Raw genomic sequence first — 25278 nt, 5'->3', positions numbered from 1 at the left:
GGAGAATTTACAAACTTACTGTGAAATCTTACATGAAAGAGCAAGGCTCGGCATAGCCAAGATAAGGTAAGGAGATCTGGCACTTCGGATACAAAGACTCATTACCAAGCCTCAATTTCAAAAGTCAAGTATTGGTGGAGGTACGGACATGGGAAACAGAGCACACGTGAGTAACAGCAGCCCCACAGTCATCCGGAGAGAGAGGAAAAATCAGCTTGCCACCCACCTTATTCCATTCTTAAAGATCACCTCCAAAACAATTTTAAGACAAAAAGAAGAATATTCCTGACCTCGGGATAGCGATGAGGTCAGGAATCAACACTGAAAATCGTGAGAAGACTGACAAGTTGGTTGACATTAAGGTCAAGAGCTTCTGTTCATCAAGTCCCCACAGAGCAAGCGGAAAACACAAGCCACAAACGGAGTCAGTGTATGTGCGACACAATCGTCGCAGGATTAGCAGCCGGTATCTGTAGCTTCTACAAATCAAGAAAAAAGAGAACCCGACAGAAGTGGGCACAGGTGTGAGCGGGTCCCTCAGCAACGTCTTCACGGGCAAAGCCACGGTAGAGTGTCATCTCCCATCCACTAGACGGGCAGGAAAGTCAGAAGCCCGGCGGGCGAGTTCCGGCAAGGACGTGGCGCCGTCTGGCGCTCACACTAGCGGCCCGGGACCGTCGGGAAACCGAGCCGGAGAACCTGGACCCACAGTCTCCCGGTCTTGGACTCGGCCGCTAAATTACGAGGGAACAGACAGGGCAAACTCTGGGACAGATTCACCTCCCCGGGGCCAGTCCTTACATCTCAGGGATGAGGTGAGCATATCTGGGGAGGGGCCGGCCGTGTCCCCCTCCCTCCGGACACATCTGTCTACACTGCAAAGCGTAGGAGGGAAAACCCAGAGTCCTCCCTTCTGTCTCCAAGGTCACTTGCTCAAAGAGCCAGGGTCTCTGTCCCCTCTCAGCGTGCGTATAAGCTCCCCGATTCCTGTTTTCAGGTCTCCTCACCTACGGCACAACCCCGGTGCGTGTAGGGCGACACCCGACGTGGCTGCCGTTGCAACGGCCCAGGGGTAAGGATCGAGCGCCAGGAACGAGTGTGGTCGTTGTGAGTCAGTTATTAAAACCTGTCCCCGCTCCGGAGACCCGGCGTCTCCCGTCAACACGAACGAGGGCGGATACTAAAAACTGTGCGAAGGTGAGCAAGCACCGGAACGGCCCCCGGGGGCCTCCTCCGCCCGCACAGCCGGGGACGCAGGCGTGAGCAGGAAGCTCAGCAGCAGCACCGCCCCGTCTCCGCCAGCTCAGTGCGCGTGCGAGTGTGTGCACTGCTGCGGTCACGGTGGAGACGAGGGAGCTGCCGACAGCGTCGCGGCTACAGCGGTGGAACGACACGGAGCGATCACCAAACAAGTTGTCACCACTGTTTACAAAGCCCAGAGAGCAGCACAGCTACAAGCTACATAACCACCGCTGCGGGACTCGAACCCTGCTGACTCCCGCAGGAGCGCCGCGGCCGCTGAGCTCTCAAGGCGCTGGCCTTCCCTGGAAACCACACAAAACCACAGCAGGGCGGTAAGCGGTGTCTCTGTCCCTCAGCCCCCGGTCCTGCCTCCCCGGGAAGCTCCCCGGCACCTGACCCGCATCCCCACAGGGCCCCGATCCCCCCCGCGGTGCTCCGCTGCTCCAAAGGGGCTCCTGGCGTGGAAGGGGTGCGCAGACCCGCGGAGGCTCCCCGCACTGTCGGGTTCGTGGGCACCGGCCACCCGCTGACTTTCCCGGCCCATCTGTTTGCTTCCCTTCCCTCCGATTTGGGGCGTTGTTTACACAGGGTAGGTAATGAGCAAAGCCGCTCTTTGCAGAAGGATTTAAATCACGGAGCCTTAGTTGTGGCCTCTTCAGTATTCTCTGGAACTTTTATTTGCAATCTATTTTAAAACTTCCTCTCGGGGCGCCTGGGTGGCTCAGTCAGTTGAGCGTCCGACTTCGGCTCAGGTCACGATCTCACGTGAGTTCGAGCCCCGCGTCGGGCTCTGTGCCGACAGCTCAGGGCCTGGAGCCTGCTTCCGGTTCTGTGTGTCCCTCGCTGTCTGCCCCTCCCCCGCTCACGCTTTGTGTGTGTGTCTCTCTCTCTCTCTCTCTCTCTCTCAAAAGTAAATAAACATTAACAAAAATAAAAAAAACAAACAAAAAAACTTCCTCTCATTGTGCTGGGAAACTGCACAAGACCTGTCTGTCGGGCCCAGTCCCCTCCTGGCCTGACCCCTGCCGAACCCATCACTGGCTGGGCCACACGAACCCAGCCTCGGGCATCCAGTGCCAGGCCTCGCACTCTGTTCTTAGGAAAAGAATGAAGAAAAATCATTTTTTTCTCCAAAGGAATTATTTTTAGCAGGTAAAATATGTTCGTATTCCCGTGATAAAAACTCAGAATAACAGAAGATAAAACAAAAATGTCCTGGACCCATCCCCAGTTTTGCCTTCCACCCCCGAGGTAGCTCCCACTATCGGTTTGGAGCACGTCCTTTGAATGTTTTCCCGTGTATTTATATATAAACATATGTACACTTTATTTTTTTAAACAGATGTATCCTGTAAAACATAGGTTTAGTTGAGGGGTGCTGAATTGTTTTACACAAAAATGGGATTATGTTGACTATGCGTATTTCTGTGGCCTTTTTCACCTCGTGTGCCGGGAGGAGCCTCCCACAAGGTGGTGCGTGGACCCACCACGCGGGGCGGACGCCTGACACGCCACGGGAATCTTGCTGAGCGGCTAACGACTACCTTCCAGCCTCCCTGCAGCGGGGCTGTCCCGGGACTCGGCCGACCCACCCGGCACCGCGGGAACAGGAACACACTCCGGCCGTGGCTCCCCGCCCGCTGCAACGTGGGCATGACGCTATTTTTTTTTTTTAATTAATTAATTTATTTGAGAGAGACAGACTGAGCGGAGGAGGGGCAGAGAGAGAGGGAGAGGGGGCGACTCTCGCGAGCACGGGGCTCGAACTCACGACCCCGAGATCATGACCAGAGCTGAAATCGAGGTGGTTGCTTAACTGACAGAGCCCTCCAGGCGCCCCGGCGTGACACTGTCTTGTACCTGGAGTTTGGGTGAGGGTCACGGGCAGAGGATGGCAACACAACACAGAAGGAACAGGTCCTCGTAAAGGCGCGGCCTCTACGCCAGCGTGGCCTGCCCACACCTTCTCGTCACAGAGGACGCACTCCACATACAGCGTTTAGGACACTGTGAAATTAGTCCTGCGGTAACAGTGCTGAAACTCCTCTTACTTTAAACACTTTTTTAATGTTTTCTTACTTATTTTCAAGAGAGAGAAAAAGACAGCGAGCAGGGGAGGGGCAGAGAGAGAGGGAGACACAGAATCTGAAGCAACTCCAGGCTCCCGGCTGTCAGCACAGAGCCCGACAAGGGGTTCAAACCCACGAACCATGAGATTACGACCTGAGCCCAAGCTGCATCCTTAACCGACAGCCCCCCAGGCACCCCTACTTTTAAATGAGTCCATGAAGTTAACAGCATTTTTTTCCAGCATTTTTTCATCTTATTTGATCAGAAAGGTATTTTTTAGGCTCTCACCAACACTGCCAGTTTGGAAGGACTCAGCCCTAGCGGGGCCCTCCTGCAAAGCGGCAAGCCTCTCCGGGGCAGCGGTCCCCAAACACTGTGCTCCCAGGATGCCCCTCATACAAAGCACTGAGGCCCCAAGAGCTTTTGTCTCCGTGGGCATCATCTATTGACAATTTCCATATTAAACCGATATATTTAAAAATTTTTATTAATTCACTTCAAAATAACAACAATAAATCCTTTAGGTAGTATCAAAAAATAACATGTTTTCATTTAAAAATTTTCCAAAATCCATTATGTGCAAAGTTTAACAACGGATTTTGCTACTTAACCAGATACTTTAATTAATGTTAGTCTGAGGATATCAGTTTTCAAAAAAGCAGAATTAAACATCCTTAATTCGAGTTAAATGTAGCTGAATCATTTTGATGACACAGACAGCATTTCAGGGTCTTGGGTTTTCTCTTTCCCGTCAACCCCTCTCTCAGTCACACGCTCCCTTAGTGCATCCTGGCCACGGACACCCAGCAAAAAGAAAATCAGAGTAAACAGAGCGGGAAATCATCTACTTATAAACACCACTTAGCTCTCCCACAGTGTCACCGGCTCAGGTCGCACCTGCCCAGGCCCCACCTGCCCGGTCTGTGCCTCTGCCTCCCCTCTGGCCTCTCCACAGGAGGAAGAGGCAGAGCCCCCGGGGCTGGCACTCGTGTTGTAACCAGGACAGGAAGCCCCTTCCCCGTGGCTTGCTGGCCTCCAGGCTTCCGCTGGGCGGGGGGGGGGGGGGGGGGGGGGAGGGAGGGGGGGTGGTCCCCCAGGCCTTGAGGGAGGGAGGTGTCACAGTTCCAACAGGAGCTTGCTCTGGTTTTGGACGTCTTCCAGGCAGTGGTGAGCGGTGCTGCGCCGTTTTTCTTGGGGACAGCCGCCCAGTCCTGCAGTGGCTCCGACGGGTTTCTACACTGTCTCCGTGGGGACAGAGCGTTCGGTCAGCACCCAGAGGCGAGGCCCGGCAGCGTGGCCCTGAGGGGCAGCCTCCCAGCTTGCAGCCTCTCCCCTGCTGGCCTCTGCCTCGCCCCTGCTGTGGGGCCTGCCCCAGGGTCCCCGAGGGCTCTCCCTCCAGGCAGCTCACTGCCTTTGGTCTAGTTAACACTTGTCCACTCTGTTTCCCTGCTCCGATCCTGGTGTGTTTTCTGTCTCCAGGCTGCAGCCTAATTCTGCCAAGAAGCATGGGAGTAACTTGGGGCCCCCACTGTGCGGCACCCCACTCCCGCCCCCCCCGTCCTCATCCTGACAAGCCTCCAGGAGGGACACCAGGAGACCACCCCCCAGCCTCTGGAAGCTTCTGCTGCTACAGCAAGGGAGGCTGTGGGATTAGGCTGAGCTAATGAAGGAGAATCCCTTGAGCAAGGTAAAAAGCAAGAAGCATGGGAGTAACTTGGGGCCCCCTCTGCGCAGCACCCCACTCCCAGCACCTCCCTGCCATTCCCAGTGCGGCTCCCTCTCGTCCCCACTTCCGGGCATGTCCCCATCCCGCCCCGCCCCCCCCCCCCCCCCCCCCGCCTCTGGCCCCATCCTGACAAGCCTCCAGGAAGGATGCCAGGAGACCACCTCTCAGCCTCTGGAAGCTTCTGCTGCACAGCAAGGGAGGCTGTGGGATTAGGCTGAGCTAATGAAGGAGAAACCCTTGAGCAAGGTAAAAAGCAACTGATAACCTTCAAGAGATTATGGCAGAACCCAATAAAACACCATTCATTAGCACTTATTTTGAGATGAACTGGGTGTCCCATCACCACTGCAGAGGAGACAGGTCACAAACCAGTCTATGCAGGACAGACCGCGAGCAGTCTCAGCGTGAGCACTTATTTGCACTGGAACTTGGGCAAATCCCCTGACGCATAAAAACCTGACTGTCCTTGTCAGTAAGATTTAAAGATAAAGACACCCAGCCCGACGAGCTCACAGAACCCCTCTCGGGTCAACTGGTGAGCGCCAGACTGTCATTTTCCAACAGGAGAAACACACCGATGCCACTGCGCTCTCTCAGCCTCTCGTCACGGCCCGAGCCACGACAGCCAGCACCTCACTGTCACCATGCTTGCGCTCAAGGTGAGAGATGGCTACCGAGCAGCCAGAGACCCTCACAGGGACACGCGCGGGTCTTGACAAAGGAGCGAAGGCAGCGGGTCGACACACAGCGCCAGAACCCTGGGACGTCCACGTGCAGAAAAATGAACGTGGACACAGACCTTCCAGCCTTCGCAGCAATCAACCCCAATGGGGTCATTCACCTAAATGGGAAATAAAAAACTATAAAACTCGAAGACGACACAGGAGAAAAGCTAGACGACCTTGGGGTGGGTGGGGCCTGTTCAGAGACAGCACTGAAGGCACAATCCGTGAGCGAGAGCCGATCAGCTGGGCTGCGTCCAAATGGAAAGGTTCTGCTCTGGGAAAGACCACGTCAAGAGAACGAGACCAGCCTCAGGCTGCAAGCACAAGACAGGGGGAGCATGGAGAAGGTGGTCAACGTCTTGGTCACCAAGGAAATGCAAATCAAAGTAACAGTGCGACCCCCACTGCACACCCGTCCGAACAGCCAAATCCAGGACTCTGCCCCCCCCGCCCCCCACACATACACACACACGTGGCGAGGACACAGAGCGACAGGAGCTGCCGGTCACGGCTGGCGGGAACTCAGGATCGCGGTGCGGCCGCTTCGGGAGATCGGCGGCGGTTTCTCACGGAAGTAAACATCCGCCACCGGATCCCGCAATCGTGCTGCTTGGCGTTCACCCAAAGGAGCCGACGGCTTATGTCCACACCAAAAGCTGAGCTCGGGTGTGAACGGCATCTTTATTCATAATCACCAAAACCCAGCAGTAACTAACGTGGCCTTAGCAGGTGACGGACGAATAAGCCGCGGTCCCTCCAGACGGCGGGATATTACCTGGCGCTAGAAAGAGACGAGCCATCAAGCCGGCAAGAGACCCGGAGGAAGTGTGGACGCGCATGACTGAGGGCGAGCGGCCGGTCTGAAAAGGCCACACGCCATGTGGCCGACCATCCACGGGACATTCCGGAACAGGCAGGACGGCGGGGACGGTAAGATCAGCGGTGGCCGGGGGCTGGGGGCCGGGGAGGGCAGAACAGCTCGGGGCCCAGGGGTGTCGAGGGCAGTGGACCGCGCCGGGCGAGACCGTAACGGCGGGTCTGCCTGCCATCACGCGTGCGTCCGAGCCCGCGGAAGGCACACGCCGAGAGGGACCTTGACGCGAACTGGGGGCTCTGGGTGATGACGACGCGGGGGTGGAGGTCCGTCAGTCGTAACGAGGCAGCTCTCTGGTGGGGGTGCTCACAGGGGGGAGGCTGTGCACGTGTCAGGGCAGAGGGTATGTGGGAAGTGTCAGCACTTTCTCAATTTTGATCGTAAGACTAAAACTGCTCTAACGACATTAAATCTTAAAAAAAAAAAAAAAAAAAGCCCACGGTTTGAATCATGACCCTGCTTCGTCCTGTTAAACCTTAAACCTTAGAGAAGTCACTCAGCCCCTCGAGGACAAGTCACCTCACTTGCGGAACGGGGGCCACAGCACCCCTGCCCCACGGGTTCCCCGAGGTCAGAGCTGCACCGGGAGCGGTCTGAGATGGCGGGAGCTCCACAGCGTGTAGACAGGGCCTTCACCTCGGACGAAGGGCGGGCGAGGGGGCACCCGGTCCACAGAGAGCCGCACAAATCCCATTTCTGTCCACCCGTGTGATCGGGCGCTGACACACCAGCAGTGGGGCTGGAGAGTGCATGCACTAGTGGGACACGTGCCCCAAGAGGTGCTGACGCGTCTGATTTCGGGAAACGGTGGCCACCTTCTGGGCGTCCGCTTCCCAGCTCACCCCAGCTGACGGGAGGCTCGGGTGGGAGAAGCCCACGCCACAGCCGGCTCGGCGGGGGCAGGTGGGAAGGAGCCGGGCGGGGGCGGCCGCGCCCCGAGAACACAGGCCCCGTGCGGTTCAGCCCCGGGGCGGCGGGGGGACGAGGGATGGGGTGTGCTTGTGGCAGAACCACAAGCGCCCGCAGTTTAGAAACAGGAGTCGAAAACCCACACGATCACAACTGTTTATAAAAACAAACATCCATCCTTAGATACGTGGAAATGTGGCCATGGCCTCCTGGAGGAGGTAAAGTTGGGGGGGAGTCTGTCCGTTCCTCCCGCTTTCTATTGTCTTTAACGTGTTTTAGGGTGAAAACTACGACACGGGAAGGGTGTGATTGCCAACAGAATATTCGCCAAGCCGCCCCTCCCCTTTCCTCTGTCCCGGACCCTGCCCTCACCTGCCAGCCGCCCTCGGAGGGATTCGTTGTGACATTTTCCACTGTTGAGAACCAGGACGCGGACCCAAGCAGAAAAGGAATTTTACAATCACGAAAGTCCTCCGAGGAAAGTGCCTTGGAAACACCGCTCCACGGTTACAGCGACCGCCACACGGTGGCTCGGCCTGTCCCACCAGTGCCACTGGCCACCCCCCTGCTGAGCAAAGTCCCGCACGCTGACTCCTGCCCTCGTGCTCCACACCGAGCTCCCGGGGGGGAGGCAGAGGGCCCCAAAGGGACACAGGCACGTTCAGGGCAGTGCCGGCCCCGGCGGGTCCCCCTGATGCTCATCTGTGGCAAGCAGGGAGCCGAGCCACCAGCCCACTGCTGAGTTCAGCTGCCACTTTTTTCACAGCAGGATTTTCCAGATGAAGGACACAGAGCAAGGATCCACACCCTGGGAAGCATCCTGTCCTGAAGTCAACAGTCTCTGTGCTTCAAGAATTTTCTCACCTCAGGGGCACCTGGGTGGCTCAGTCCGTTAAGCATCTGGCTTCCGCTCAGGTCATGATCTCGCAGTTTATGAGTTCGAGCCCCACATCGGGCCTGCTGCTGTCAGCGCAGATCCCGCTTCAGATCCTCTGTCCCCCTCTCTCTGCCCTTCCCTCGCTTACGCTCTCTCTCTCAAAAAAATAAATAAGTGAATAAAACATTAACAACCAAAAAAAAAAACAAAAACAAAAAAAACTGTGTTCTCACCTCAAAAGGGCGTGCTGCCCGAGCCCACAGATGGCATCGGCTCCGAAGGGGCCAGGGACAGGACCGTCCCAGGCACCGGCAGCAGGAAACGGCCCGAAGGAAGGAGGGCCTCAGCCCAGGCTGCGTCACCCGCCCCGCCCAGGTGTCCCGCCCAGGACCCGAGAGAGGGGGCAGCACCCAGAGGGCTCCCCGGCAGGACAGAACCTGCAGCACGTGACCAAACACACCCCGTGGTGGCGACAGAGGCACAGGGCAGCCCGACGGAGCCGGGACTGGAGACTCGGCCGTCAACACGCTCCGCTCCACCAGGGACAGAGCGCGTCACAAAATCAAGCTCACGTGTGTAGACCGCGCCCAGCGGGCTTACCTTTTTGTCCTCCTTAGTCTTTCTAACTTGTCGATGGGGGCCGAAAAGGTTCTGCACCCCAAAGGCCTTCCTGGGCCAGTCCCTCTTCTGGGTGCTCAGCGGGGCCTGTGCCAAGCTGCCCTCCACCCGGTAGCGGTCCGCGGGAATCTTGCTCATGGGCGGGGGCAGCGTGCCACAGTTGACGCTGGACCGCCCGTCGGTGGAGTCCGTGTACGACTCCTGGTCACTGGCGTGTCCGCACGGCCACTCCTGCAGGACGTGCACCGGAAGCCACCGCTGGCCATGGCCCGCGGCGCCCCTCTTGGAAGGGGGGACCGAGCTCCGCGAGGAGGCCGGGGGCAGCTCCACGTGAGCGGCGGGCCCTAGGTGCTTACCGAAGTCCCGGCACCTGTCCGCCTGCGGGGCGGCCTCGAACGGGGGGCCCCCCTCGGGGTCGAGGCAGAAGGCCCCGCCCCAGGGGGCGCCCCGGGGCTGGGAGCCCCTCCCGCCCGCGCCCTCCCAGCCGCCGCCGCCGCTGCCGGGGCCGTGCCTGCCGGAGCCGGCACCCAGGTCGACCACCAGCACTCGGCTGCTCCTTTCCTCCTGGTGGAAGTTGCCGATGCCGCTGTCGCTGTTGCTGCTGGTGCTGGTGTTCTGGTGGGCGTCCGCGTCCCCGTCGGCAAAGGCCCGGGCCCGCACGCCCTCGATCAGCTCGCCCATGTCTCTGTACAGGACGGAGATGAACTGGAGGGCCGGCAGGCAGGATGCGGGGAACTCGAGGCAGCCGCCGGTGTCGGGGTCGGCCGTGCACTCCAGCCCAAACCGCCGAGCGATGCCCTGGTGGATCCTGTGATTGAACAGGTCTGGATCCACCATGAACACGTGGCAGGAAGTCCGCAAGGCGCCCTCGTCCTCGTGCGCCAGGCTCCCGTCGTCGCTCGTCTGCATGGTCACGAGCCCGAAGAGCCGCCGGTCGTCTGGGCACACGGCGCTGAAGGCCAGCTTCTCGGCCGGGTACTCGGCCAGGACGGCAGCCTGGTCGGTGCAGAGCCGCACGCGGTCGTGCAGGACCCTCATGGCCACCAGGGAGTGGATCTTCTGCTCCGCCCGCAGGCGCCGCAGGCAGCCACGGATGGCCTGTAAGCTGTCGGACTCCAGGTTGCAGCTCGTGGAAGGAAGTTCGATGGACCCCAAGTAGCCCACGACCATGGCCACGTTTAAAATACTCGCATCTAACGCAAAATCTTCGTGATTCTCGGGGCCGATACTGAAAACGGAATCGTCATTCATAACTTTTGATATTTCCTCCTTAGAAAGCAGGTTGGGATTCGGGTGATTTACGCTTTCACGTCCAAGGTCGAATCGCGCGGCAGCTGACTCCGAAAGGGATCTTTGTTTCAATTTCAAGGGCTCGGAACTGCTTGCGCGGAGACTAGGATTTTCAAAGATCATATTGAAAATCCCACCAGACTGCATTTCTTCCACGACTCTCTCGGCTCTGTTTATACCTAACGCTTTCGAATCGAGTTTGGGCTTGAGCCAGCCTTTTCCTTCGTAAAATCCAACCTCTTCATCACTGGAACACGACTCCACGTGGCCGAGGCCCTCGCCAATCACCATGTGCAGGACACCAGAACATTTCCCGATTAATTTCACCACGTCCTCATGGGATGCTTTCTTCACGTTGATTTCGTTGACGGCAAATATCTGGTCTCCGGCCCGGAGGCCCACAAAGTCCGCGGGGCTCCCTCTCAGGACACAGCTGAGCACGCACGGCGCCTGGCCAGAGAGCGTGAAGCCGTACCCTGCCCGTCCTCTGGCCACCTCCACACTCCTCAGGCGAGGGGGCGCCGGCCCGTGAGGCGGACGCTGCACCGCGTCCCCTGCTCTATACATCTCGCCGGGCCTGCGACACCAGGGGCATAGCTCGTTAGTCCAGGGGCCGCGCTCAGGGAATGCCTGAGCCGACCGTGCTGCTTCTTGAAGTGACGCCCTGAGGGAGAGAACAGACGGCCTGTTATTAAACGTCCCGTGTTCCCGTTGCTTACCGGTATCTCCTAAACATAAAAATGTAGCTCGTGACAAAAGCCACCACAGGAAGAGTCTCTGGTCACCACACAAATGTCCGAGTGAGAGAGAAGCAGCAGCCTGCACAGGGAACCTTCAGGTCAGCCTAAGAAACTTCCCACGAGCAGACAGCGTGTCTCCCGAAGGGACGCCCGTCCAACCGTTCAGGGCCGAGGAACACAGGGCGGTGGCAGTGCCGCCTGCCCGGATGGGAAGTCCGAGGGCCGCCGCAGGGGAGGCTCCCAGCTCCTGCGCAGGCCCAGGCACCCCTCCCGGCCACCCCGACGGCGTCTTAACCGGAGGGGAGGAGCCAGAGCGAAAGGCAGCGCGGGCCACACACCTGGGGTAGAAAGGCACCTGGGTGACCTGGCCGACCCCCCGTTTGATCACAGCCCCTCCGTCACGACCAGTTCTCCCTCAGGGAAGAGTCAGCTTGTGTCTCTCATATCCCGCCACCTCCCTCGATTAATTGCCTTCGAACAAGATACCATGTGGGGGAAAATACGTCAGTCTGAAACCACCTCAGTCAACCACAGAGGCCACCGGACAGAACAGGTAAAACAACAAAAAAGCGAATAGGAACCTTAATCCTTCCAGGGGATGACTTCATCATTAAAAGTACTGGTTGTCACAGAAAACACCTGCGTCAGGGTCCCAGGCCCAGCCCAGACCTGATGCCCCACGAGGAGGACACACAGGACGCGGCACAGTCATGCTCACGGCTGGGATTTACCCCGGTGAAATCGAGGCACCATCGGCACAGGGTAAAGCGGGGGGGGGGCGGGGGGGGGCAAGTCCTGAGGAAGCAGGCGCCAGCTGCCAGCATCCTCTCCCGGGGCGTCAGGTGGGGCGCGTTGTGACAACACGTGCGGGGTCTCGTCCGCCAGGGGAGCGCGTTAGAGACGGAGCTGGAGAACAGAAAGGTTTGCTCCGAGGCGGCCCCACAGGCGGACGTGGCGACACAGAGAACGTGGTGTGCGGGACGCGGGTTTGAATAAAATCATCCTGGGAGGTAAGAGTCACAGGAGAACACTTTATTTCTAAATCGCCATATCGCTTAATACCTAAGTGGCGATAAATTAATCATTTCAGGACTATGGACATCCAACTATTCGCTAGTCGTCACTAGAAACACGTATATTAAAGTTGGCCAAGAATAGTGTCTTAGGGTCTCTCATTGGGCCTCTTTCTTCCAGGCCGAATGGTGCTCCCCCACCAGATATGCCCAACCCCCGACGCCCCCCTCCAGGAGCCGCCATCCAGGAGCTTATCCTGGATGATCCGGGCAGGCCCCAGGGTCACAGGGTCCTCACCAGAGGCAGGCAGGAGGCTCAGAGTCAGAGAGAGGCCGAGGCCAGAGCAGCAGGCTGTGAAGGCAGAGGAAGGGCCACAGAGTGCACAAACAGAGCGCCTCTAGAAGCCACAAAAGGTGAGGGGACAGACTCTCCCCTGCGGCCCCAGGACGAAGGGCCCTGCCCGCACTGTGACCGCAGCAGGTGACACTGATTTTGACCTGCCGCCCCCAGAACTGAGGGAATAGAGGGAACAGAGTCGTGCCGCGGTCACTGTTCCGCAGCCACGGAGCCTGCGCTAAGGCAACCAGCCTGGTGCTGGGGGAGGGGGGCGCACAGGTGCAGGCGACAGCATGGGGGGGCGTGACCCCTCCCAGGACAGGGGTCAGCGAGCCCCTCCTGCCCTCCTCGGTGACAGAAGACCTCCCGGCCACCCGTCTGTAATCCCTCCACACGCCAGAGTCGTGGCACTGAGACGTGACCCAGGGTGACGGTCCTCTTTGTGGCCTGCCCAGATATTTCTGGTCGACTCGCACTGTCGTGTCCCGCTAACTCCTTCTAATTCATCCAAGTCACGTCTCCGTGCCTGCAACCACACTTTAGAAGCACAGCCTACACGTTAACTTTTCCCTAAACCGCATCAGCTCATAGTAGAACGAACGGGGCAGACGGGGAAATCCAGAAGAAACCACAGGGCACAGTTTCCAACGCCCACGGGCATTTCTGCCATCTGGGCCACTCAGGTGCCTGTTCTGGGTCCCTTTCCTCCACCAGGAGATTCGGGGTTAGTGAGTCCAGCCGCCTGTTTTGACAAGGTCCCACCCCCACCCCACACACCTTCTGGGTGATTCTGACAGGTGGCAACACCCGGACGGGCTGCTGTGGGCTGAGGGCGTGTCCCCACTTCACAGGGTGTTGAAATGCTACCCCCTGGTGTCCTCGTAAAAGAGGAGAGAGGGACCTCGCCCCTCCCCCCGTGGTCCCTGCTCTCCGCCTCGTGACGACAGGAGAAGGTGACCATCCGGAACCAGGAAGTGTCCCCGCCACACACTGGCTCTGTGAGCACCTGGCCCTTGGTGACAAACAGGCTGTGGTTTAAGCTGCTCCGCATGCGGTGTCCTGCAGCAGGCCGAGCGGACAAAGACACCGTCCAGTCCGGCCTCCTCCTTGCACGGAAAAGGTGATCGAGGCCAGAAAGGAGCGACAGCTTCCCAGCAGCACAGACAGTAGGACACACGGTCCCCTTCTCACTGCGCCCACGACCAGGATCAGTCCCTCCGAGTGACAATGTCACTCCTTTACCGACTCATCCCTCAGACTGGAGGGACCTAGAAGTAAACACACACCGGCTGCCCGGATGCTTCCCCTCCTGCCCCCCCGAGGTTGAGGTCGGGATACAACGGTCCCATGTGTGCCCAGCCCGGGCCGGCAGCGTCCCAGACCCAGAAGCCACAGACGGGCCGGGCCCTGAGCAGCCCACAGGCCCCAAGGAGGGAGGCGCAGGAAGAGGCAGACAGTCCCCAGACTGCGCTGTGTGCTCGGCGCCCGCAGGAGGACCGGCAGTCCCTCGCCCCACGGCTCGGCCCCCACCCCTCCCCGTGCAGGGGGGCGTTTTGTGAGGACGGCGTCCCGGCTCGCCACGACTGCGCCACCAGAGTCACATTCGCGGTGCGACAGGCACTGAGCTGAGCACGGGGCCGAAAGGCCAAAGCCACACAGCACAGCACCCACGGTGCGCGGCGGCCGGAGGGAGACCGGGAACTACCGGGCGGGAGGAGCGGGGAGCTCGGGCACAGCGCCGGGCGCGGAGGAAGCGCTCGCGGTGGGGGGCATTCCAGGGCTGTTCCCGGGACTTTACACGTAGCAACACGCGTGTCCGCAAGCCACGGCGCCCTGACGTGGGTACGACCATTCCCATTTTGCAGATGAGCAAATGGACACACGGAAAAGCCGAGTAACTTCCTACGGCTGCGCAGCTAGTGAGCGTCACCGGTGGATTTGAACCCAGCTCTCTCCGTCTCCACACAGAGGGGTCCCTAGAAGAGGCAGAGGCAGCCCTGGGGCTGGGACAGCAGGCGCTACCCGTACGCACAGCCCCTCCAACGCCCGATCCCTCGATCCCTCCGCGGCAGGAGCCTGGCGACACCACGCCACGCCCTCCGACTGGGACCCGGCCAGCAGACCCCGCCCATCGTACCCTCCCCCTAAGCCACCTCCAGCCACCGAACACCACCAGGCGCCACCTCCCCGCAACGTGCACGGGGACCCGACGCATCCCCCGCGCAGTCACGCACCCCAGGACGCACGCTGACCGTCCCTGCATCCCGGCCTCACCCAGTCTGATCGCTCCTCGCGGCCCGCCGCCTGACCTCCGGAAAGCTCCCTAGAACCCAGGACACGCTCCCCGCCCTCCCCGAAACCTACACCAACCTGGGATCTGCCCTCCCGGGCACGGCAGGTCCCCAAAACGCCCGAGGACGAGCTGGTGGGGTCCTGGCTCACCAAGACCCCTCCGGGCCGTTAGCAGGCACCAACAACCAACGTCCCCGCTGACCTTTCACCCGTAAGGGGCCCTTCCCGTTGCCCTTGACCTGGCCCACCACCCGCCCGATGCCTGTGCACAGCGGGGGCTCCAGCGGGACTGTGGGTGGGACCTGGGCAAGGCCAGGACTGCCACGTGAGGGAACGGGCCCTTCCTTGGAGGACCCCACGGCTCAGGGACAAGGGCACTGGGAGGCGCCCGCGGACTCGCCGGCTGCACACCTGCGGCTCAGGGAGCGCCTCCAAGTGACCCGAGGGCACAGCACACGCGGCAGGGACCGGAGGGCAGTCTCGGCCCCCACCCGCTGTGCCCCACAAAATGGTGCCACCAGCTCCATGCCCCTGTCCCTCCTCCCTCCAGGACCCCTTTCCTCTCTAGCTTCAAAGTCCTCCTCTCGTGGGTGACCCTAAGGCCTAACAGCTGAGAGCCCTCCCCGCAGCTACGAACCCATTTCCCACACTCGGCCACCCACCACCTCACTCTGCGCGACAAACACGCCTTTTGCTAGAAGCACCTCCTCCCCCTCCCCCACACCCCCCTCCCCTCCTCCCGCTCCTCCTCTTTGGTCCCTGACTTCCACCTACCCCACCCCATCCATCTATGCACCTAGGACGGCACGCCTCCCCTGGGCCCAGGCCGCACCCCCCCACCCTACCGCCCCCTGCAGTCCACCAGCTGTGCCACCCCAGCCTCCGCCATCCCTGGGCCTCCTCACCCCAAAGCCTCCTCCTCCTCCTCACCCTGGCCAGCCCTCTCAGGGCTACCTGTGTCCCACCGGCTCCTCTCCGACCGTGGCCTCACCCCTGCTCCCTGGTGACCCCTGCCCTTCCCCCTCGGCCTCCCGTCCACCGGGAAAGAGCCCGCTCAGATCCTCGTCCACGCTCACATCCTCCGCGCCCACCTGGGGACACCCCACCCCAGGGGAGCTGGCGGCGGGCTTTCTCCACAGCACGTGCTGTGCGGCCACCGTTGCCCGGGGGGCCTGGGCCCCGCCCCGAAGTCATGCTCCTCAGCCCCTGAGGGGTCCTGCTCCGCTCATGAGCACCCAGACCCACCCATCTTCGGCCCCCTGCTGCTCTCCTTTGCAGGGAACAGACAAGTCCCGCCAGCCCAGCGGCCACGGCGGCCGGTGTGCACAGCCTCCCCCCTCCCCCCCTGCGCACACCCTCCCACTTCGGGTTGGCTTCTCCGCCTAGGCCTCCCCCCCAGGCCCCCACTCTCTCAGGAAGCTGCCACGCCCACTGCCCTTCTCCCCTGGCGTGACGTGGCTCCCTCTCAAGTGGGCCACCGCACAGCTTCTCACAGTCCCCGAGCCCCCCTGAACTGGACAGGAGGAAAGCTCTCGCCGGACTCATCTTCCCGCAGCGCCTCTCCTCCCCTCGGCAGCGCCTCCAAGGCTCACCCTCCTGGGGTCTCCGCACCCCGCCTCCCACCCTCGCCCTCCCTCTGCAAACGGGCCTCCGGCCCCTCGTGCCCGCAAACACGCTCGCCTGGCCACCAACGAGCCCAGGGAGCCGCGTCCCACGGACTCTGCTGGGTCTGCATTCCCTGGCTTCTCAACAAACTCAACACGCTGCGCCTCCCCCTTCCGGGTCCTGCTCCGCTTGGCCTCGAGTGTGGGGGTCCCAGCTCGCTCCCTCCGCCCCGAGCGACTGGACCCCTTGAGGCCAGGGTCTCCCACATGCCGATCTCCCACCCACACCTTCCCGCAAGTCTGGGGGCACCTCAAACTTAACGGTCGAAACAAACTCTTCCTCAAAGCTGCTTCTGTCTCAGTGACCAGCCAGACACACGGGCAGAAGCGGACACAAGCGGGGTCCCCAACCAGGACGCACACACATGCACATGCACAAAGAGGAGGCCTCAGGAAAAGGCTACCACAAACAGAAGAACAAGTGAACAGAGTCTACAAAACCCCAAACACAGGGCAGCCTCTAGAGGGAGCAGGCAGGCCAGGGGGACCAGGGGACCAGGGGGACCAGGGGCAGGATCGATACAGAATAGGCTGGAGCAGGAAGCCGCCAAGGGGACAAGCGGGACTGGAGGGGAAGAAAACGTGGATAATTCGGTGATAAGTCTCTCTGTTCGTCTGTCGCTACATCACCCACAGAGGGCAGCCAGAAAGGGTTCCCCAGGTTGGTAGGGTGCATTTGGGTTGTAGGACTTAAATTGTACATTATGTGGAAAACAAAATTCTCTTCAGAGAATCTTGGAGACAGGTCCAGAGATGGGGGGCAGGGCATGGAAGTGATGGATGGATGGAGGGATTGGGGGGGGGGATAGATGGTGAGATGGATGGATGGGTGGATGGGTGGATGGACAAATGGAGGAGGGAGGGAAGGACAGATGGATGGGGAGGGAGGCGGGGTGGACAGATGGATGGGTGGGTGGGTGGGTGGATGGACAGACTGACTAAATTCATTAGTGGTAGTCAATGTTTACCCAATAAAACCTGGTTGGTTAGTTGGTCCAAAAATTAACGGACTCTTTTCCCGAGCTACAGACAAACGGGAACCTTCAAACAAAGTGGCCACCAAATGCTGCGCAGGGTAAGTGAAATGAGTCCCATCAAACTGTCAGAGAGGGGCGCCTGGGGGGCTCAGTCGGTTGAGCGTTCGACTTCGGCTCAGGTCATGATCTCGCCATTTAGGAGTTTGAGCCCCGCGTCGGGCTCTGTGCTGACGGCTCAGAGCCCGGAGCCTGCTTCGGATTCTGTGTCTCCCTCTCTCTGCCCCTCCCCCGCTCATACTCTGTGTCTCACTCTGTCTCTCAAAAAATGAATAAACGTTAAAAAAATAAAATAAAAACTTTCAGAGAGAGAAGACAGGTCTTGTATGAAGGAACAGAACCTGCCAGAAAACACCAGAGGACGGCAGAGCCCAGGGAGCTTCTGCGGCTCCCCACAGGCGGGCGGAAGAACAAACACGCGAGCGGGGAGAAGGCGGCTGACCGGCAGGCCCGGGTGTGGTGTCGCGGCAGGGTCACGGCGGCCGTGTCCCCACGCTGTGTCCACAGGGCGCCCGCGGCCTGGCCACGCTCCCCACGTGCGGCCGCCCCCTCCAGCACTCGTGCGAGCAGCCGAGCCGTAAACCCGTCCCCGAGACTTCAAACCTGTGGCAGCTCCACAAGGGAAGGGTGGCCTGTCCCAACACGTCTGTGAGCGCGACGGTCAACGAACGGCAAGGGAGGCGCCGAACGAGGCATTCTGTGTGTGAGTCTGCCCGTGGCGACGGCGGTCGCGATGAACTGCGTGTCCCTTGTCTGGGAGCAGCCTCCCGTTCGTGCCGTTTGTTGGACTCGCCGGGCGCGTGTCTTTTTATTCACCCGTGGCGCAAGCTCGAGCCGGCGCGGGGCTGCCTTGGGGGGGTCGGGCCGCTGCCCCCACGTCCGCGTCGGCAGAGGCGCGGACCGAACTCACCCGAGCCAGCCGGCCGGGTGCGCGGCGGGCGATGCTCCCAGAGGTCCCCACCGGCGTCCACGGCGCGGCCCTGACACGAAGAGCCCGAGAGACACCAGCAGTGCGCCGTCGACGAGCCCCCGGACGTCCTAGAGGGGTGGGCTCGCGCCCCCCACGGACCGGGCAAGGGAGATTTCCCGTGCCCTCCCTAAAAGACATCTTGGACTCGGGGGTGAAAGAAGGACACTCTTCTAAAACGGCTACTGGACGGCAGTGCCTTCCGCGTGTACAATCTCACGCTTTCCCCTAAACACCCGAGGCCCTACAACGGCTCTGCTGATACAACGGAGCAAGCTGGTGCCTGTCCGCATCCGTTCCACAAATACCGGGGACCCAGCCGGGCACCTGCACACCTGCCAGGCAGCACTGACGCACCGAGGACCCCTCGTGCCCTCGCACGCCCTCGTCAGCAGCAGGCGTGTCTGCAGCGGCCGTCCCACGCTCTGCTGTAGGTGGAGGGGCTGAGAGCGGCCTCCCCAGGTCAGGATGGGGAGCGGGGGCGCTCGGGGGGCTGTGCCCGGGAGCGACATCCGGGCCGCCGACCCACGCCTGGAGTCCGTCTACGTGGCGGGACTCGGGACTTGGAGCCGGCGCTGCCGTGGGAGGGTCTCGGGAGGAGTGTTCTGCACGTGGGAGGGACGGGGCTCACTGGGGCCGGAGGCTGGACAGTGACAGAGCCCCCTGCCGCCTCTCTGTGTTTGTGATACAAGTCGATGGCACCCTCCTAGTCGTCCCGCCCTCGGCAGTCCCTCCCCGTGGGATCCGGGCTGAACTTGGCGCCTCACCCCTAGTAAACAGGGCAGAAGGGAGGAGACGTCACTTCCTAGAGCACTACAGACACTGGTTTTTGTCTTCCTCAGCTTTCCCTCGCTCACGCCGAAGGAAGTCAGCTGCCGGGTCTCGAGCTGCCGTAAGAAGCAGCCCCCGCGGCAAAGAACGATGTCTCAGGCCGCCAGCCGGCGAGGTCACGAGGCCTGCCGGCAGCTGCGTCACATCTTCCGGGGCCGCCGCCCCCACGAGAGCCAAGCCCGGATGCAGACCGTCCCCCGCTGCGGCCTGGCCACCACCGCGGGCACAGCCCTGGGACAAAGGACCCAACTAAGCCTCACAGTGCTGACCACAGAAGCTGCGAGGTGAGAAACGCGGGTCGTCCTCTGCCGCCACGTGCCAGGGACTACCTGTTACACAGCAGCGGTGACGAGCAAAACCATGAACGATTTCACTTGACTTGCTCTCACTCCTACTATCGACACAGAGCAGCCTGCATTTGTTTCCGGGCAGCAATGCATGCTTAACGCTCCGAAATACGTTCCCTCAAACCTAATCTGTGATGTGCTGAGTCAGGAAATCGTACCGTGCACACCTGAGAGAAACGGACGACCGAGCGGAACACGCTGGCTGAGGGAAAGGGCCACCGGATGACTACCTCCCCGCTGGGACCTCGCAGGTCGCGCCAACGAGGAAAGCGAGGCTGCCCAGTCATGACTGAACACACTCGGCTAATTCCGCTTGGGCCCGTCGGCACGCCCCCGGCCGCCTCTCGCTTCGCTGTCAGCACGTGAGACGCTGACCTCCCTTGAGGTTTTTCTACCGACAAAATTACTTACCTGGCCCTCAAAGAGTCTGTCTCGGTTCCTCGGTGGCCTCGTCCCCCAATGTGACGCCAATCCAGCCTGGGGGGCAGCTCAGCAGCCACGGGGATGATTAGCGTGTGTGCTTGTTGACTGATTTATAGAAGGCTGAACAGAAGAGCACAATACAGAAAATGCTCCAGCTCGGCACTTTGTGATTATGCAGCCTTTGTGCGTGGGGCTTTTTTTAATGCCGGTTCCTGAGGTTTCAACACTTCACGTCCAAAGAAACCAAGAGGCCAAGCCGCAGGGACCTCGGATCTGAGAGCGCGACTTGTCTGCCCTCCTGGCCGGGCTTCCCGCTCCCCAGGAAGAGCCTGCCCCTCGCTAAGCAGCACCCCCAGCCCCCCCCACCCCCGCGGGGATCAGCAGGGGAGACCAGAACTTACTCCAACAGCAAAGCAGCTCTCGGATCAGGAAACAGGGCGATTATAAGCAATCAGGAAAGAGGAGAAAGAAATAAGAAAAAGAGAGAAGAGCTTAAACACTGGCAACTTGAAGGTCTCGTCTCTCGGAACACATCAGAAAAACGTATGTACAGTTACTACCCGCAGCCTAATAGCATTAGGAATTCCGAAAACACCGAAAATACCGTGGAGTCGAAGAAAGAGTTATGCTAATGTCATACTGACTACATAAAGAAAGCTTGAAACACTAGCCGGAAACTTCCCCAGCCTCCTCCTTCAGGAGAACTTTCGTGGCCCTGAGTGGGCGGTGGTGCGAGTGGGGGTGGGGGGGCGGCTGAGCCCCCCTCGGCCCCTGCTCCCCAGTCCTAGTCACAGGCCCCAGTCATGGCTCGGTGGCCGCACAGGGAGGCCCGCGACCACCGCAAGTGCCCAAAGCCCTCCAGACACAAGGGCCTGCGGGGACAGGATGGTGCCCAGCGGCACAGGTGTCTCCGGCCGGCTCCCGGTGTCCCACCTACAGGCCCCGGCCGGCTCCCAGCAGCAGTTCTAACCCAGCACTGGCCCTTTTCCTAGCGTGAGGAGGACAAAGTCTACATTCGGCAGAAAGACTATCATTTAAATTACAAAGGTCCGTTTTACTGGTTCAAAAACACTCATATATCTCCTGAGGGATTCTAATCTTTTGGGACATAAAGTTTACATCAAGCAAAATCTGTGGGCGAGCCCATCAAGAGGAGCAAACGTCACATGCTCTCTCATCTCAAAGAGAAATCAACACGTGAGACCTCGACCACTAGGGCAGTGCGCCCTGTCATACCGGGCTCACAGGGGCTCGGGGGTGGGGCAGTCTGCAGCCTGGGACGACACCAGGCATGGGCGTCCACATCCACAACCAGCGTCCCCCGAGCACACGCAGGGGCCCGGTCACTGGCCTGCCCCGCGGACTCTCCCCTGTCGTTCTGCACTCCCTCCGCCGTGCTGGACGGCACAAAGCTACTGAGGCGGGGGCGCCGCGACGTGACTTCTTTTATTCACGTCACATGAAGGACGTTTTCCACACAAGAAGGAGTTTAAGAAAGACCTCGATTACGGAAGGAAGCTCGGCAGAAGGGAGGCGAGCCAGACCCCCAGCGCCCCGCAGCAGCCCGCCGTCACCTGGCCTCCGGGGCAGAGCTCAGCCCCGCGCCTTCTCCCGCTCACTCGGCACCTGCCCTGAAGCCACCAGGCCCGCCTCCACCTGCCCGCACCTTCCCTCGGGCTCATCTCCAACCAGTAATGCTGGCCCGCTTCTCTGGGGACCCAGCCTGCCTGCCGAGGCCGGCCCAAACCGCAGTGTGCCTGGCGGGCAGGCCTGTGGTCACCGCCTCGGGACCGTCCCGCGCCTGCCTCACCCGTGGGCGCCTTCATTCGTTCGGCGGCTGCGGACCGGCTCCTTCGGCAGCACAGGAAGACCGTTCTCAACAGTGACAGTGACGGCCCCGCCTCCCTCCCGGTGCCAGCCGCTGCTGGCGGACGGCACGGCCACCCACGGAAGGTCAGGGGGACGCACGGGAGACCACGCAGCCCGAATCCTTTGGAGAATTCACTCCTCCCCATCCTTCACCGCTCCCCGGCTCAGCTCGGACCCCACTATCTCCTCCAATGCCCACCGACGCCCCAACTGTCCTGCGGACCGGCGGGCCCCACACGCCAGCCGCGTCTGCTGTCAGCCCAGGGGTGGCACTAGGTCACCTCCGACGTCCTTCTGAGGGAGCGGCACCCACACTCGGATCATGTGTGGGCATCGGGACCCATCCGCGAGCAGGGGAACGCGGGGCCAGGCAGGATCCGGATCCACTCAGGGTCCACCTGCCAGAGGTGAGGACACACCGAGGCCGTGAACTTCAGAAGTCCTAACGGAGGGGAAGCGCCACGCCGACCAGGAGCTCAGAGGAGGGCCGGAAGCCGCAGCCCGCCCCCGCCCAGCCCCCACGGCCAGGACCCAGCAGGACCCAAAGGGCAGACTGAGGCCAACCTACCCCCGCAGCCAGCGGGCAGACCTCCCGGGAGCCCGGCTTGCTCTGGGCACCTGCCTGACCACTGCCGAGAGTCAGGAGCACGCCAAGCGGGAACTGCAACCCTCCGGGATCTGTAGCTGATGGGCCTGGGGGGCTATTCTCCATTCCAGAAACAAATTCTAGCTCAGTATCTTGAAATACGGGGGCTAAGCCATCTCGATTTTCCCTTCCTGTTGTTAATCGACTTTCTTTTTTTAAATATTTATTTATTTACTTATTTATTTTTAACGTTTTTTTATTTTTTGAAGGAGAGAGAGAGAGACAGAGCAGGAGCGGGGGAGGGGCAGAGAGGGGGGAGACACAGAATCCAAAGCAGGCTTGGGGCACCTGGGGGGCTCAGGCAGTTAAGCCTCCTACTTCAGCTCAGGTCATGATCTCGCGGTCCATGAGTTTGAGCCCCACATCGGGTTCTGTGTTGACAGCTCGGAGCCTGGAGCCTGCTACGGATTCTGTGTCTCCCTCTCTCTCTGACCCTCCCCCACTCAGAAAAAAATAAACATCAAAAAAAAAAAATTAGAAAAAAAAAAAAAAAGAATCCAAAGGAGGTTACCAGGCTCCAGGCTGTCAGCACCGAGCCTGACACGGGGCTCAAACCCACAAACCACGAGATCGTGACCTGAGCCACCCAGGTGCCCCCTAACTTTCCTTTCTTATCTCTACTCAATATTTATTGTTTGTGGTTTTTCAACCCGGGCACAGCGGGACTACGGAGTTGTCGGCTTTAGCAAGTTAAACATACAGGACACCCGGTGAAATGTGAATTTCAGGTAAAAAATGAGTAACTTTTTAGTCTAAATATGTCCCAAATACCGCACGGTGTTTTGTCTGACAAATCTAGCCGAAGGGACGGAGGAGGGGGAGGCCCTCGTGGTGACTCAGTAGCCCTTGGTTCCTCTCTGCGGGAGCCCGGCCGTCTCCCATTACCTGCACCCGGACTGTCACCTCCGTTCCCGCCCCCTTCACCCTCCCCCTTCGCCCCCCACCTCCCCGCACCTCTCCCGACCCCTCACAGCCGCTTCCTTGGGCAGAGTGGACGGCGGCAGGCCAAGGACAGGAGGGGACGAGCCAACCCTGTGTCCACCTGCCCGCCGGCCCCCCTCACTCAATCCCCTGCCCTCGCCTGCCTCCTTGCCTCACCCCTGAACACCTACGAAAGGCTGAGAACGATTTTCCTCGTCAACAAACGGGCCTTATGTCAGGCCCCCCACGTGACATTCTCCTGCCCACATATAGTCTCAGCCATTCCCTACAGGAATCTGGAGGAACAGGCAGGGCTGACAGAAATCCTTCTGCTCTCCACATCTTTCTCTGTCACTCCCAGGAAGACAGGACAGGCCCCAAACACGCCCAGTCCCGGTGCCCACGTCAGCGTGGGGAAGGCTCGGTCCCGCCCACGGGGAGGCTGAGGGCAGAACCCCATTTGGAAGCAATGGAGGAGGGGTGACCAGAGGGGGTCGCGCGGGCAGGAGGCCCCGCCCCCTGGCGACCCCACCTGGCTCCTCACCTCCCAGGTCCTGGCAGGGCGTCGTGGGCTGATGGTGGCCCCAAGGACGTCAGGCCCTAATCCGCAGAACTTGGAAACGACCCCCTTTGGAAACAGGGTCTTTGCGGGCGGGCGGGCTTACGTTACGGATTCTGAGACAGGAGATGCTTCTAGATGATCTGGGCGGGCCCCGGACGCCATCCCAAGTGTCCTTATGAGAGGGAGGCGGAGGGGAGGTCCGACGCAGGCAGGGGAGAGGTCACGTGAACACGGAGGCAGAGGCGGGGCGGTGCGGCCACAGCCCATGACCACCAGCGGACCCCAGAAGAGCCCCGAAGGGAGCACAGCCCTGCCGCCACCTGGATGCGGACTCCTGGCCCCCAGAACGGCAAGAGAACAAATTCCTGCTACTTGGAGCCCCCCGGTTTGTGGGGCTTTGTCACCACAGCCGCAGGAGACTACCACGACAGACGGGCGCAGGGAGCCCTCCTCCCCCTGGGCCCCGACCGCCCCGGCCTCTCAGCGAGGAAGCCGACGGGCTGCTGAATGCTGAACCCCACAGAACCGGCTGTCACTCTGAATCTGGCTGGACACAGAATCTGGCTGGACTCCAGGCAACCAGGGACGCGGGGCCCTGGGGAGCGGGTGGTCTGGGCACCTGCCCAGTACCTCCCGGGGAACATGTGTCCCGGGCTCAGCTCCTCTGACCGCGTTCAGAGAGGAGCCACAGGGGCGCCTGGTAGCTCGGTCAGTGAAGCGTCCGGCTCTTGATTTCGGTTCAGGGCACGGTCTCATGGTTCGTGAGTTCGAGCCCCGCACTGGGCTCTCTGCTGTCAGCTCAGAGCCCACTTCGGATCCTCTGTTCCCCTCTCTCTGCACCCCACCCCGCCCCCCGCTCGTGCTCACTCTCTCTCTCTCTCTCTCTCTCTCAAAAATAAATGAACATTAAGAAAAAAAAAAAGATGTGCTCCACAAGGTCTGAGCCTCCCACCTGGGCGCCTCCGGGGCACATCCACTCAGGCAACGACACCGCAAGCCCAGACGTGACGTCACTAACGGTCACCGACAAAAGTCCCCCACGTGAGACACACACACGCTATCCTAGCTAATCCTCACAGGGGCCCCATCCTTCACCTTACCTTCGACGGAAACCGCGCACGGAAAGCATTTTGCCCCAGGTCTAACTAGACGGTGGGGTGGAGGACACGGTGCCTGAGCCAGTGGTCTGCGTCCTTCCGCTCCGGCCTCAGATGGAGCCCCACGCCCAGGCAACTCAAGCCGGGCCCCGGGGTCGCCAGCCCGAGAGGTCAGAGAAGAGCCAGCCCTGGGCTTTACGATGT

The 25278-nt window shown here is 60.5% G+C and overlaps 1 protein-coding gene across 5 annotated transcripts in view; it reads right to left on the bottom strand.

Annotated features, from left to right (window-relative positions):
* Positions 1–25278, bottom strand: part of RGS12 (regulator of G protein signaling 12) — a 122205-nt gene that overhangs the window by 87696 nt on the left and 9231 nt on the right. For all 5 annotated transcript variants that reach the window (XM_078446342.2, XM_081795474.1, XM_078446343.2 and 2 more), the window contains exon 2: positions 9024–10995. In XM_078446342.2, the coding sequence (XP_078302468.2) occupies positions 9024–10898 (1875 nt within the window). In that variant the 5' untranslated portion in view covers positions 10899–10995. The remainder of the gene's footprint in view (positions 1–9023; positions 10996–25278) is intronic.

Source organism: Panthera onca, chromosome B1 (genome assembly GCF_046562875.1).
Source record: "Panthera onca isolate mPanOnc1 chromosome B1, mPanOnc1 haplotype 2, whole genome shotgun sequence".
Taxonomy (NCBI): Eukaryota; Metazoa; Chordata; class Mammalia; order Carnivora; family Felidae; genus Panthera; species Panthera onca.
Note: the sequence above shows the minus strand (reverse complement) of the source record. Positions and strands in the feature narration are given on the sequence as shown.